The sequence below is a fragment of the Paramisgurnus dabryanus genome, chromosome 18, assembly GCF_030506205.2.
Source record: "Paramisgurnus dabryanus chromosome 18, PD_genome_1.1, whole genome shotgun sequence".
In the NCBI taxonomy this organism is placed as follows: Eukaryota; Metazoa; Chordata; class Actinopteri; order Cypriniformes; family Cobitidae; genus Paramisgurnus; species Paramisgurnus dabryanus.
In genome coordinates, this window is record NC_133354.1 from 828,550 (window position 1) to 843,537 (window position 14,988).

Sequence of the window (14,988 nt, forward strand, 5' to 3'; positions counted from 1 at the left end):
TTCTGTACATTAATGAAAAATACAATAGACCCAAAAAAGTATTTGGACACTTTAACCTCACTTTAAAATATTATAACATGAATTTGAAGCACCATTTGTTTCTTGTCTTGATGTTTCAAATGCAAATGACATGAACACATTTCTAACTGTGGCTGAAGTGTCTAAATACTTTTTAGGGGCATTGTAATTTAATTTTATTATTAAAGAACTGGAACTTCAGGTTTAAAGTCACAATGAAATTGAAATTAAAAACGTTTTAAACATTTAACAATTAAAATATGTTTAGCAATAGTATGTGAGCTTCAATGTTTAAAAAAATGCCCTCATAATCTTTAATCAAAAATGAAAATCTCCTTCGCTCCTTGAAACTACCTCTTTTTACTTCCGGTTACAGGGTATGGCAAGTGGGCGAGGCCCGGGAAAAGATTGCAGTGATTAGCAAATAGCAACATGACCCAATCTCCAACGATCCAATCAATTCTCAATGACGAATTCAAGTCCATCTCAACCTTTCTTTTATTTCAAAAGCCTTTTACTTGAAAATACGTCACAAGGGGGAAAATAAGAAAATCGCTACTTCCGTTTCATTGTGACTTTAAATTTGAACTGAATGAAGGTACAGATCTACAGATTCTTCAATGAATTGGATTATTTGGGGTTGAGTAAACAGGCCTGGTACATCCGACACCATCAGTGACACAGTCACCACCTGGGCAATACCTCTATAGATTCACTTTCAAAACTGATTTGTATTTTATAAGAGGAAACTGCATTATTACAAAGGCACTTCCCAAATTCAGGTTCCAACACTAAATAAACTCCTGCTGTAAAATAATTAACTATATCCTCCATGTTTAGGTAGTAAGCAAGTTCATTTCAGACACAAATATGAGTTTTGGAATGAGATTAGTTTGTGTGGATGCAACGAAGAAAATAATGTTACAGGTTGTGAGGATGAGGAGGTACATGCTTTAAATCTGCGTTCAACACTATGGTGATGAAACGCCTGCCCAACAACACTGAGACGTCTTAAGTACCCATCTGTTGCGGAGTTATAGCATGCAAGGCCGTCGCCTATAAGCCAAGGCGTAGATAAAGTACGTGTACACAAATACAAAGGAAGGACTGTTGAAAATGATCCCTAAATTACAACGCTTAGAGAATGAGAGCGAACCCCCTAATGGCTTTGTGTAAAATCACACACTAACTTCACGCATCTGCTTCCAATGGCTCATTAAATGTTATATAAACAAGGATTCTTTATATTTGTATATGTTATAATTAGCTTCATTTTGTATTTTTCGCTGACCATGCAAGACTACAGGCAAAAGGGAACAGGTGACAGCTGTGATGTGGCAAGGTGCGCAATACTTTCTCTACTGGCCGACAGTCCCATCACCTCGCTGCTGTACACAATTACATATATACAAAAGATAGGGGGCGCCATATTACATAAAGTATTGAACTCTAATAGGAGTCGCACACAGACACACCAGCCTATCCAAAACCGCCCAAAAAATTAAGTGTGAGCAAAAAACCATCACATTAAAGGAGAATACAAGTGATCGATATTATACAGTGCTCATTAAAATAAAAGCCCACCCTGCCACATCCACTAAAGCACAGAAAATCGCAAGGTATTAGATATTACGAGCCAGTCAATGTACACTTTAGAGATGCCTGATTAAGTCCTGTTTTTTAAATTATTTTGCTTTTTGGGTGCCACATGAAGGGGATTCAAAGCAACTAGTTAAAATTGGTAAATATACATATTCAGACGTCGTTTTCTTTGAATGAAAATGCATACTTTCGTAATTTGATGATACATATTTTACGCGTATATTTATAATTTTTTTAACCCACATTTTTTCATAATGAGATTCTTTTGAGAGACATTTGAAGATTTCGGTCAGGTTCATCTTCTGAAGAACATGGGGTTGCGCAGACAGGCGGTTAGTCACCTGCAGCACCCCAGCGGTCCTGCGGAGGTCTCCAGGCTGCTGTCGGTGTCGGAGGCCAAGGTCTGGTCGGTGGACATGGAGGAGATATCGTTGACGGATGAGGAGGGAGGGAGGCTCTCGCTGCTATTCACGGCTGCACCTGCGCTAAGGGAAGCAACGGAAAAACGGTTACAACGAAAAAATAGCCGCCGGTAAGCTACGCAGCCGCAGCTCCCTCTACAGAGCTAAGAAGCATGACAAGCAAAGGGATTGTTTAGATAACTGAATGCACAGTAATAACAAAATACGTACAAATACCCAACAGCAATTAAAGAGGAAACGTTAAGGATGAAGTCCATGGATATTGCAATGACATATGTTATTATGTGTTGCTGTGCATTATCTACTGTATGTGTCTCCTTTTGTTTCCCCCTGCTCCAAATCTTCTGGAAATGCTGGTCTACACTGCAAAAAATGACTTTCTTACTTAGTATTTTTGTCTTGTTTTCAGTAGAAATATCTAAAAATTCTTAAATTAAGATGCTTTTTCTTGATGAGCAAAATGACCTAAGTAAAAAGTCTAGATTTAAGACAAATTATATACAATTTAAATGAAATTGTCCTTAAAACAATCAAAATTATCTGCCAATGGGGTGTGATTTTTTTTTTTTTTAAACACTTAACTCAAGTAAAAGTTTCTCACCCCATTGGCAGATATTTTTGTTTGTTTTAAGCACAAATTCACTTAATTTGTATTTTTTTTGTCTAAAAACTAGTATTATTTTCTTAGGTCATTTTGCTCATCAAAAAAAATACATCTTGATTTAAGAATTTTTAGATATTTCTACTGAAAACAAGACGAAAATACTAAGTTAGAAAGTCATTAATATTTTCAAGAAAACAATTTCTTAGTATTTTTGTCTTGTTTTCAGTAAAAATATCTAAAAATTCTTAAATAAAGATGCTTTTTCTTGATGAGCAAAACAACCCAAAAAAATAAGTCTAGTTTTTAGACCAAAAATATCAAATTTAAGTGATTTTGTGCATACAACAAGCAAAAAAAAAATAAAAAATCTGCCAATGGGGTAAGCAAACTTTTCTTGAATTTTTCTTGAATTTAGTGTTTAAGAAGAAAGCTCAAGATTTTTTTGTTATTTTGCTAAGAATTTTTAGATATTTTTACTGAAAACAAGACAAAATACTAAGAATGTTTTCTTGAAAAACTTTAAGTAAATTAATGCTTAAAACAAGCTAAAAAAATTGAATTTTTTTTTGGAATTGCCAATGGAATAAGAAAAATTTTCTTGAAACAAGTTTACTTTTTTCATAAACAGTAATATTAAGAACATTTTTCTTATTCCACAGGCATATTTTTTGCTTGTTTTAAGCACTAATTTATTTAAAGTTTATATTTTTAATACTTTAATGCAAAAAATGATTTTCAAGAAAAAAAAATCTTAGTATTTTTGACTTGTTTTCAGTAAAAATATCTAAAAATTCTTAAATTAAGATGCTTTTTCTTGGTGAGCAAAACGACCGAAACGAAAATTTTCAAGATTTTTTGCTTACCCTATTGGCAGATTTTTTTGCTTGTTTTATGCACAAAACCACTTAAATTCGATATTTTTGATCGAAAAACTAGACTTATTTTCTTGGGTCATTTTGCTCAACAAGAAAAAGCATCTTAATGTAAGAATTTTTAGATATTTTACTAAAAACAAGACAAAAATACTAAGAATTTTTTTTCTTGAAAGTCATTTTTTGCAGTGTATTTTCATTGGTCATTTTGCTCATCAAGAAAATACATCTTAATTTAAGAATTTTTAGATATTTTTACTGAAAACAAGACAAAAATTCTAAGTAAGAAAGACATTTTTTTTTCGTGTATAAATCCTTAAACCAATGCTTATGCAATTGAGGTACTTACATTTACACATTTAGCAGTTGCTTTTATTCAAAGTGACTTAAAGTGCATTTAAGACATACATTTAATCAGTATGTGTGTTCCCTTGGAATCAAACCCATGACCTTTGCTCTGCTAACACAAAGCTCTACCCATTGAATAATGTTAAATCTTGAAGGCACCACAAATTCAGACACAGAGGACCTTTGCAACTGCAACCTTGTACTTAACCTGAATTGTTTCTACCTGTCTGTGATGAAAAATGCTCTGTCTTCAAAAAATGTTTTCACCACTAGGTAGAGCTAACGCTCCACAAAAGAACATTAATGAACGCATCTGATACTTCACATGAACAAACAGATTCCTACATCATTTTTGAGGGCTTCTGCTTTGAGAGTTCTGAATTCCCCCTATATCAACAATGCAAAAATATTACATTTCCTCGCCATTCTGTTTCAACACATGATTTCTGCCAAATCCAATAACAGCCACACTGTCAGAAAAAAATGGTCACTAGCTGTCACAGGGGTGGTACACAAAAAGTACACTTCTACAACTAAAGAGCAGCCTACATATAAGTACCTAAGAGATACATATTGGCAGAGGCGGACACTACTTGAGTATTTTAAGTAAATTTTCCAAGCATCTGTGCTTTATCAGAGTGTTTGTCTTGGGAAAAAATTAACTTTACTTTACTAAAAAATTTTCAGTACATTTTAAGCATTGAATCATCCTGTGTATTCATTATATTTTGCATATTAAAATTGATTTAACACCTAATTACATAAAAGTACTTTTTACTTAAGTAAAAGTAAAAAAACGATATGTTTAATGTACTTAAATATTAAATATAAACAAAAAACTTGAAATTATAAAATGTAGTGGAGCAAAAATTATGATATATGCTTTGGAATGTATGTTTTCCAAAGAACACAGATAAAATACGAATACTTAAGTATTTTTACTTTCTACATAAGTAGTGTCCGCCTCTGCATGTTGGTACCAAAGACTGCATATTAGTACCTCAATGAGTGCATATTAGTATATTAAAGAGTGCATATTACACTGTAAAAAGTGAAAAGTTTGTTCAATTTAAAAAAATACTTAAATTGGTAAAACCTAACAAATGTAAAGGTCCCATAACACAAGCTGTTTCTGCATATCTGATGTTAATTCTTTCCCCGCGAGCCTTTTTTTTTCAAAAGTTGCCCGCCATCATTTTTTGTGATTTTCACAAAAGTTTCACAAAATGTCTTTCAGGAAAATTTTCTTCTAAAAATATATAAACATGCTTTCAAACAAACAATAAACCAGCAAACAAACAAAACAACAAAACGGGGAAATAAACTTTTGATCCTATCTTTTTTCTTTGCTTTTAAACTCTTAAATATGGGAATTTTTCTTCAAAAAAAAAATAAAACAAATATTTAAGCTGAAATAATTGTTTTTTTAAGGAATTTTGTTAGAGATCAGATTCAGAACGATTATCAAAACATACACAGAGTGTAAAATTAATAAATACATTTTTCTTCAGTTTTTGATAAATTGAGTAAGAGAGCCATGCATCTATTGGATAATCGCGGTATTACAGATAACCATAAAAACTCATCAGGAACACGTTTTTTCCTGAATATCTTTTCTCTTAATTGAAAAATCCCCCAATGGCGGGGATAGAGTTAATCTGGAGTACCTATAGAGTAGTATTACATCCTTCATATCTCCGAAAAGTTTTAATTTTATCAGATTTATAAAAGACAGATCAGCTTTACTGATTCTTTCTGATAACGTACGAAAAAATTCGGAAGGAGTTATGAGCTGCGGGAGGAGCGAGTCACGAGTCATGCAACACTTAATACAACACTTGATAACTTAAACTACATGTTTGTGTAGTTTATATAAAATATGAGACTTTTTAATGAAATCCAGCATTAGACAAACACATACACAAAACTCTGCTGCTACAAACAAGCTATATCCATTGTTTCCATAATGCTGGCTTACTTTTCCTTACATCCAAAAACACACTTCGTCTTTCGTGCCATTGTTTGGTCTTGATATAAAACAAAGCTGCCGCGTGAAGTAATGCCTGTGACTTAGCCTCCTCGGTTCTCCCTCTCCCGCTGATTGATGTGTGGGCGTGCTTTTCTGGGGGAAACTTTTACATACCCTGGCGAAGTGCATTCGCCACAGAAATAATCTGTAACACGTCCAACTGCTTTTTTAACACTTTGCCTATGTTTAGCATGAGGAAACTAAAACTCTGTTAATATGAATATGAATGCATGAAATACCATTGACCCCCCACCCTCTATCTTTAAAGAGTACCGCATATAAGTACCTATATAAGTGCATATTAGTACCTCAAGGAGTGCATATTTCTACCAAATGAATATATATATATATATATATATATATATATATATATATATATATATATATATATATCTGTAGCCAAATAGTACATGTTAGGTCTTTTAAAAGGGTTCTGTGCAACGTGTCAGCTTTGGGCCAATGCAGGCACTTGCTTTTGATTAAAATCAAACTCAAACACTAATATACTTGAGTGACAGACTACATCTCTCATTTTAGTAGAAAGCAGTGCTTTAATGGCCATTCAGTTCAATAACATAACTTATAATAACTTCCTACTACATTGCCCGCATGTTTAGATTTAATATGCATTTTTGGAATGACTGGGGCTTAGAGCCAAAACCAAAAGACACAGTGATAAATGATAGAAGCATTAACAATGATGGGTGGGTGACATTGGCACCGCAAAGGGTTCTACTGCGGTCAGCTTTATGTTCACTGTCTGTCAGCATCTCTCTCTCTCTCTCTCTCTCTCTCACTTAATGGAAATGCACTAAACCCACAAAATATAGCAGCTAGTTACACATCACATCACACTGAGCCTCACACAGCTGTAGAAAAGCCATATTACCACAAGCATTAAAGACATCTCTATGACCTCTTTATGTTACCCATAATTCTCTGTTGCTGTCAGGTAAAACTGGGATTCTCTTTGGCTTTTCTACAGAGTGTTGCTTCATCAGCAAAGTGTGCATTAGCTTTGCTTTCTTTTACAACAATAAATATTCTTGTATATAATGCAGTGTGTGTGTTAAAGTACCATTGCTTTTTCTCTTTATATTGAAGGCACGTAATTTAAACCAAACTCGAACCGCAAGCATTAAACTTTGCCATGAATGAGTTTCGAGGTTGTTATTTTTTCAGCATCTAATGACCCTTTCCTCTTCTCTGTTTCTTCCATTATCTGGTTAAACTAACATCCTGATGGTTTTTCTTTTCTGGATTGCGTCTTGGTTTTGTGCAGTGCTTAGCTGTCACGGTAATGGAGTCATATATGTTACATGCATGCCCATCCGAGCAGAAAAACAGAATTTCAGCTACATCACTTAACCCACCAGTCATCTTCATAAAGAAGCCCTCCAGCATCTGAAAGACCATCGTAAATCTCTCAGAGCGTCGAAAGGACAACTTCTCCAAACCCTTAATAACTGAAGGAGAATGAGGATTTATAGGGACCATTGATTTTTTTACCCCAGTACAGTTCAGCAGGTTTAACCAAGCACACAGGGAATCGCTGTTCAACAAGGGGCATCTTATAAAGAACTGCCTCCGATAAAACTTAATCTGTATTATTGTGTTGATTTCCAGTAACAAGCCATATTTACATGAGAAGCAAAGTTGAAGAATAACACTTATGTGCATGGCCGTAGCCAGGGTTTGAAAATTACTGAGGTCCAAGGTGGGGTGTTAAGAGTTTACAAATGCTAGCCCAGGTGATAAAAGTGCACTTAAAGGAGTATTCAATTTTCTTAAAAGAAAAATCCAGATAATTTACTCACCACTATGTCATCCAAAATGTTGATGTCTTTCTTTGTTCAGTCGAGAAGAAATTATGTTTTTTGAGGGAAAACATTGCAGGGTTTTTTTTTTTCATTTTAATGGACTTTAATAGAGCCCAACATTTAATACTTAACTCAACACTTAACAGTTTTTTTCAACGGAGTTTCAAAGGACTATAAACTATCCCAAACGAGGCATAAGGATCTTATATAGCAAAAAGATTGTCATTTTTGACAATAAAAATAACAAATATACACTTTTAAAGCACAACTTCTCGTTTAAATCCGGTCGTGATGCGCCAACGTGACCCCACGCAATACAACATGACGTCAAGAGGTCACAGAGGACGAACGCGAAACTCCGCCCCAGTGTTTACAAGTGTTGAGAACGAGGACCGTTGCTGTGTTGCAGGGACGTGCACAGGAATTTTTAGGGGCAGTTGCTCTGACCTAAATAAAGGGCACCCCCCCCCCTCCTAAATTTTTTTTTAAACTCACTGCCTATATGAAGGACTGAGAATAACAGGGTCTTTATTAAAATCAGCAAACATGTTTGCCTAATGCCTACCAAAAAAATTGTAGCCTAGGCTGCTTGTCTGCAAGCTATGATAGCTAGCTGCTATCTGTCTGATTATTTAGGCTTAAACGAGGCAAACTCTGCCTAGATTCATGAAGATTTTAACAGAGGTGGAAAGAATAGCCAAAAACTTTACTCAAGTAAAAGTACAAGTAACTAAATAAATAATTACTCAAGTAGAAGTAAAAAGTATGCAATGAAAATAATACTCAAGTAGCGAGTTACTAGTTACTCATGAAAAAATAAATCTAGATATTCACGCGCAACACACACACACACACACACACACACACACACACACACACACACACACACACACACACACACACACACACACACACACACACACACACACACACACACACACACACAATACAGTGCCCTCCAGAAGTATCAGAACTGTAAAGACAAGATTTTTCTGTTTGCTGTGGGGACCAGAAATTGGTAAGATAAGTATCAGTATGTCAGAAGTTTAGAATGTCACATTTTATTAACCTTTGTTTATGTTTAAACACATGCTTCAACAACAAAGAACAACAGCATTAAATGCTGACTTATGTGTGTTGTACACAAATGCACATAAGTGAATCAAACTGATCCTACACATTTTATGCTTTTCAGAAACAGAAACAGCTCAGTGACCATTAAAAAAATAATAATGTGACAGATTCTGTACTTTTGTCTCATGTTCATCTTTTAATGTTTAGACATTTCTTGACTCCACAACAAACAGAAGAATATGTGTAAAACTGCAACATACACAAACAGTACAGAAAAAAATAATACAAACACAGAATAGACAAGCATTTCAAATTAACAAATTAACTCTAGTCTCAATGATGATGTAGCTTATAGCTGAAATATCAGACAAGTAAGCTGACAACAGTTTTGCATATGTATAAAGTTAGAAATCTCCTAAGATGGTCTGAGGACATTGACAGTTTACACTTACATAAAAATGATTTTTGACAAAACTCATGTTTTCTTACGTTGTCATGTCACGAGTGTTTTGTGAGAATCACTTACATCATACAGTACAGTATACAGCGAATCAGACGTCAATCATCGATGGATTTTCTTCAATCTGTGCTTCAGTGTTTCTGGAGGTTGCTCGCGTTTAACTGTGTCTGACGACGAACAGGTCGCGTGTATGTAATGGCGGGTACATGTGTGAAGTTTTGCTTTAAGTTAAAAGATTGGTAAATTCATTTCCACGTCACCCAAAACTGGTTATATTCTGCGTGTTTCTACATAGGTTACGAGTAAAACAGCTTCGGACGATTCCGTTTTTGCAGCGATCTGAACAATTCATTCAAACTGATTCGCGAACCAATTTAAACGTTTGGCCCATTCGCTTTGTAAAGAATCGACTCAAAAGACTCGTTTATTTGCAACACTTTGTAAGGAATCGACTCAAACGAGTCATTAATTCGCGAATGCGCCAGAAACACAAGATAGCAATTTAAAAATAAAATACAAATTTCGTAATTAATTAAAATACAGTAACGAAGGAACGCTGCATAGTGTAAACGAAGTAAAAGTACAATTAATTTATTTTCCACCTCGGAAGGGCAACTTGAGTCGAGAAGGGCATATGGGCAGTTGCCCGGGCAACCTGAGCAACCCCCCTGTGCACGTCCCTGCTGTGTTGTTGTATGTCGAATGATACTAATAAATGTCTTTGTGTCAGTTTATTGTTTAAAATGGTCCGCAAATGTGCATTTTATATATGTAACACGTGACCTCCCTACGTCACTACGCATTTACGTTAGGTCACGCTGGACTGGATTTAGACGAGAAGTTGTGCTTAAAAAGTGTATATTTGTTATTTTTATTGTCAAAAATGACAATCGTTTTGCTAGATAAGACCCTTATGCCTCGTTTGGGATCGTTTTAGTCTTTTGAAACTCTGTTGAAAAAAACTGTTACGTGTTGAGTTAAGTGTTAATTGTTGGTGTCTATTAAAGTCCATTAAAATGAGAAAAATCCTGCAATGTTTTCCTCAAAAAACATAATTTCTTCTAAAGTGAACAAAGAAAGACATCAACATTTTGGATGACATGGTGGTGAGTAAATAATCTGGATTTTTCTTTTAAGAAAATGGAATATTCCTTTAAATAAAATACACTTTTTAAGGACACTTAGTAAATGTACTATTTTCATGCACTCATTTTGTGGCTTATATATCACATTTGTTTTTGGTACTTCTTAAAATTAAGTTAAGAACATCTAAGTGTTATTTTGAGACATCATGTATTTCAATAAAAAATCTAGTTTGTACTGGTATTCTTACTTTTTCAGGTAAACTGAAGTACTGCTCAAGTAGAACTTTACTTTTAATAAGTATATTTGTAGCATAACTTTACATAACTTACAAATGTACTTGCTAGTATTTAACTCTTTCCCCGCCATTGACGAGATATCTCTTCAATTAAGAGAAAACGCTTCCCCGCCAATGACGAGATTTTCCGTCTTTCCGCAATACCGCTATTATCCACCAGGTGGCGCCCTTCCGCAACTTTTTAAAACCGGAAGTATTGCCCTATGGCAAGCTGCTGCATGTCCGTGTCTGTTTTAAAGATCGCTCTGAATGGGATCTCTATGAAAAATCCGTCATAAAAATGGAATTATCTCTGCTTTTTGCTCAAAATGTGGTGTTTTTGCAAAACCTACCCATATTCAAAAGCTGATTGCAAAAGAACCACTAAAGGTAGGATGAAACTTTTTTTTTTGTTTGAAAGCAGAGGGTCTGTTCTTTCATTTGGTATATTGTATGTTTATATATTTAAAGAAGAACATTTTCTGGAAGGCATTAAACTTTGGTGAAAATCATGAAAAACGCTGGCGCCGGCTGGCAACTTTTTAAAAATGCTGGCGGTGAAAGAGTTAAGTGGTTTAAGTACATTGAAGCATACTTTACTTTTACCTGGGATCTAATATATTCTGTCTTAAACTTTTTACACTATGGGTACACACTCTGTTTTGGGGGATGGACTGGGACTGCTGGATTATTTATTTTTCATATATTATATCATATATTTAATTATTATTCAAACCCAATTCTTCTACATCTTTGTACCAGAGTTATTTTCTGTTTTTCGATAGTGTTTTTGATACTCTTACAGACACAATTATGATGATTACTGCTTTTATCTTACCGAATATCAGCAATAACCTGCTCGCGCTGAATGATGCGTCTTGTTTGATAAGTTTCTATGTTGCCAGATATTAGTACGAAAAACAAGCAAAAATAATTGGCCTAAAAAAACAAAGTTCGTCCAAACCTTGTATTTCAGAAATAAATCAGAGAAATCTCTAATACTAACCGACACCTAACAATCACTTTATAGATAATGTCAAAGTGTCACATTAATTGCTAAAACACTACTTCTAAAGATAATTTTTACCAATAGGATCTGGCAACACTGCAAATTCTGTACCCGCGCGGTCGCAGCTTAAACCAATCTTCGTCATTTTACACTAAACTATACATTAAACTGTCCAAACTTAATTATATATGCAGATTCTTTTTGAACAACTAATTAGTCATTCAGAGAACTTCAAATTTTATTTTTTTTAATGAAAAAATTACCGAGGCCTTGACCTCTGTGACCTCATAGCTGGCTACGGCCATGCTTATGCGTTGATATTTTTTACTTAGTTTTCATTTGCTCTTGCATAAACTGTTCTTGTTGGCATAACATTACCCTCATTAGGTGTTAGATTTACTGATTAACAACACATTTTGGAAATAATTATACTGATATTTAGGACTAATAAGGAAATCATTTTTTGTAGTGTCCACTAATCCTTATAATGCACACACACGCAGGCACACACAAACACACATCTGTGAAAAACAGAGCTGCATTGCGACTGCTTTCTTCAGCAAAGCACTTAATTACAAACGGACAGAGAGAGAAAGAGAGAGAGAGAGAGAGAGAGAGAGAGAGAGAGAGAGAGAGAGAGAGCATGCATCCATCATCTAACTTTACCTAAAGGGATAAACACTCCACTTTTTCTTTTCCAATTCATGCAAACTCAATATGTGCAATAATAACTCTGTCCTGCAAATAAAATATGTTTGTAACATATATATATACACAAATAATTGTGTCTATTTTCATTGTTTTCTAGTGCTTCTTCAGTTTATTCAAGAGTCACTTTTTCTATTGGTAATGGTATAAATTTCAGTTAACTGTATGCTATTACATGTGTATAAGAAGTGCACTGTATGTTTATAAGATAGTCTGTTGTATTGTATATTTGCAAATGTATGTACATGGCATGATAGTTTATAGCATGCACTGTCCATGGGTCTATCTTTAAACTCAAAAGCCCTGGAATATAGAAAAAATCCAAAATATCCATAAAAGTGTACTTTCAAGGTAAGACTTTACTAAACAGAAAGAAATGCAGCTGCTTCTGTCTGTCACCTTCTTCAATGCTACAGGATTCCTACTGCAGACATGCAATACAAACACCCACATACATACACTGCCCCCTACAGGTCAACCTGACAAACTGAACTCAATGCACCTCAAAGCATAACCTTTCATTTACATTCATGCAACCATGCAAAAAGTTAAGAATGGAATTTTTCATATGTATCACTAATAAATATTTAAAGCGTGAAGACCATAATGATGAGTTTTATTAAATAATAACAAATAAATAATGTTATTATAGTGAGTCTTTTGGTGTAATAATGAACATAAGATATACCATGGACTCCATCCTTACTTGTGAAATATTATGTGTTGCACTATGCACATCTTAAAACATTAGTACACAAATTATATAAAAAAACATATAAAGGGATAGTTCAGCCCAAAATGAAAATGAACACATATTTTATCCATACTTTAAACATAAATGTCTTCTGAGCGGAAACGATGGGTTTTCGTAAGGATGGGTCAGAGATCAGCCTTCCGCTTGACATCAACTCCCTTGTGAAAATGCATCCGGGAGAAGTTTATGAAGTTTGAAATATAAATGCTTCCTTGGAAAAACCTAACAGTTCACCTTGGAAGACATTTAGTAACTTTATGAATTCATTTTTTTTTACTTTTAATGAGTTTGCATTAACATAATCAAATATGATTAAAAGCATATTTGGCGTTCTGTCCGAGCGGATGGCTCCAAGTTAGGAATTTTAGCCCGGATCCAAAGTACCCCCCCTCTTCCTTAACTAGGATAGATATACCAGCTGAGAGTGAGCCGATGGGGTGGAGGAGAGTGACAGCTATATAGAGACCACTTTGTCTGAGTGGTTGGATTAGCTAAATAAACTTCATTAAAAATGGGGCACCATCCAATGCCATTATAAAGCCGAAAAGAGCCCTTATATTATTTATTAAAACAATGACTGTGTTTGGCTAAAAAAAACGTGGGTGAGTAAAATATGAGCTTATTGTGATTTTGGGTTGAACTATCCCTTTAAGTACACAGTAGTTTTAGTGATAAACAACATACATGTCAGTACAGAAAACATACATGCAGTAGCACAGATACTGATGTGTTTACAATCTTGTTGTGTTATTGACATTTAGCCCCTTAAAGAAAATACATTCCCAGTAAATTCAGCACATCATTTTCAAAAATCACCATGGTAACCACAACTTCTACTAAAATAATAATAACATTTGGTGACTAAAAAAAATCTGAAATTTTTGATTTCATGGTAGCTACTGCACCTGTGGTAACTTGGTTACCATGGTGATTTTCATAAGGACTACTTCATAGATTAAACATTAACACACACAGAACGGGATGGATGGGGAACAGGGACAAATGGAGCAGTCACAACGAGGGGGTTTCTTAATAACAGCTGAAATCACTTTAAATTCACTTACAGAAGCATATCTTATGCACAGAGAGTACCTGAGGGAGAGGGCTGTCCCTTCACAACACCATTCTTAGTTCTCTCTTCAAAGTTCATCACCTCTTTATAGATGAGCTCTGACATGGAGACAGGGAAAACAGATGGAAAGAAACGTGAATGTTGTTACAATCAAGACGGATACCCTTTGGGATAAGTAAATAACTAAACAAAATCTGATTAGGATAAAAAAAAATTATAAAAAAATTCTATAGTTTTGAACAACATGAACACAGACTTTTTGCTCATTTGCTGTGGCATTCTCACGGATTGGTTACTCAACTGTTTTGTCCTATTTTCTTATCATTGTCACTTTGATTTAGGGTTAGATTTACATAAAATGACATCCTTACCCAAACCCAACTCTAACCCCAACGCCAGGCGTCGATTGTTTAAAGTTCAGAAAATATAAAAGAATAAATCAGAAAAGAATTGTATAAACCAATACTTAAAGTGACATACTTACGCAAACACCAAATTTAACCCTAAACCGAAGCGACAATGGTTTGAAAATAGGAAAAAGCAGTGGAGTTACCAATCCGTGAGAATGGTAAATGAGCAAAAAATTATGTGAATATCTCATGGAAATTTGTGAAATCATGTTGGTTTTGAAACACTTGAACTTAAAAATCTTTTTTTAAATCTACAGGTGTATGTTTTAATGTTGGCAATTATGTTTTGAGACAAAAATATAATTAAGCACACATATTTACAAAACTAAAATATATTTTTTCTAAAAAAAAAATGATTTATTCTTAGTATTTTTGTCTTGTTTTCAGTAAAAATATCTACAAATTCTTAAATTAAGATGCTTTTTC

At 34.3% G+C, this 14,988-nt stretch overlaps 1 protein-coding gene across 9 annotated transcripts in view; it reads right to left on the reverse strand.

Annotated features, from left to right (window-relative positions):
• Positions 1-1,889: 1,889 nt before the first annotated feature.
• Positions 1,890-14,988, reverse strand: part of mapk10 (mitogen-activated protein kinase 10) — a 96,514-nt gene continuing 83,415 nt past the window's right edge. For 6 of the 9 annotated variants that reach the window (XM_065243957.2, XM_065243955.2, XM_065243956.2 and 3 more), the window contains 2 exons: positions 14,173-14,250; positions 1,890-2,100 (listed from right to left, as the gene is read on the reverse strand). In XM_065243957.2, coding sequence (XP_065100029.1) covers positions 1,958-2,100; positions 14,173-14,250 — 221 coding nt within the window. In that variant the 3' untranslated portion in view covers positions 1,890-1,957. Of the gene's footprint in view, positions 2,106-14,144; positions 14,251-14,988 lie in introns of all 9 variants that reach the window. The other 3 variants (XM_065243960.2, XM_065243961.2, XM_065243962.2) reach the window with 3 other exon arrangements.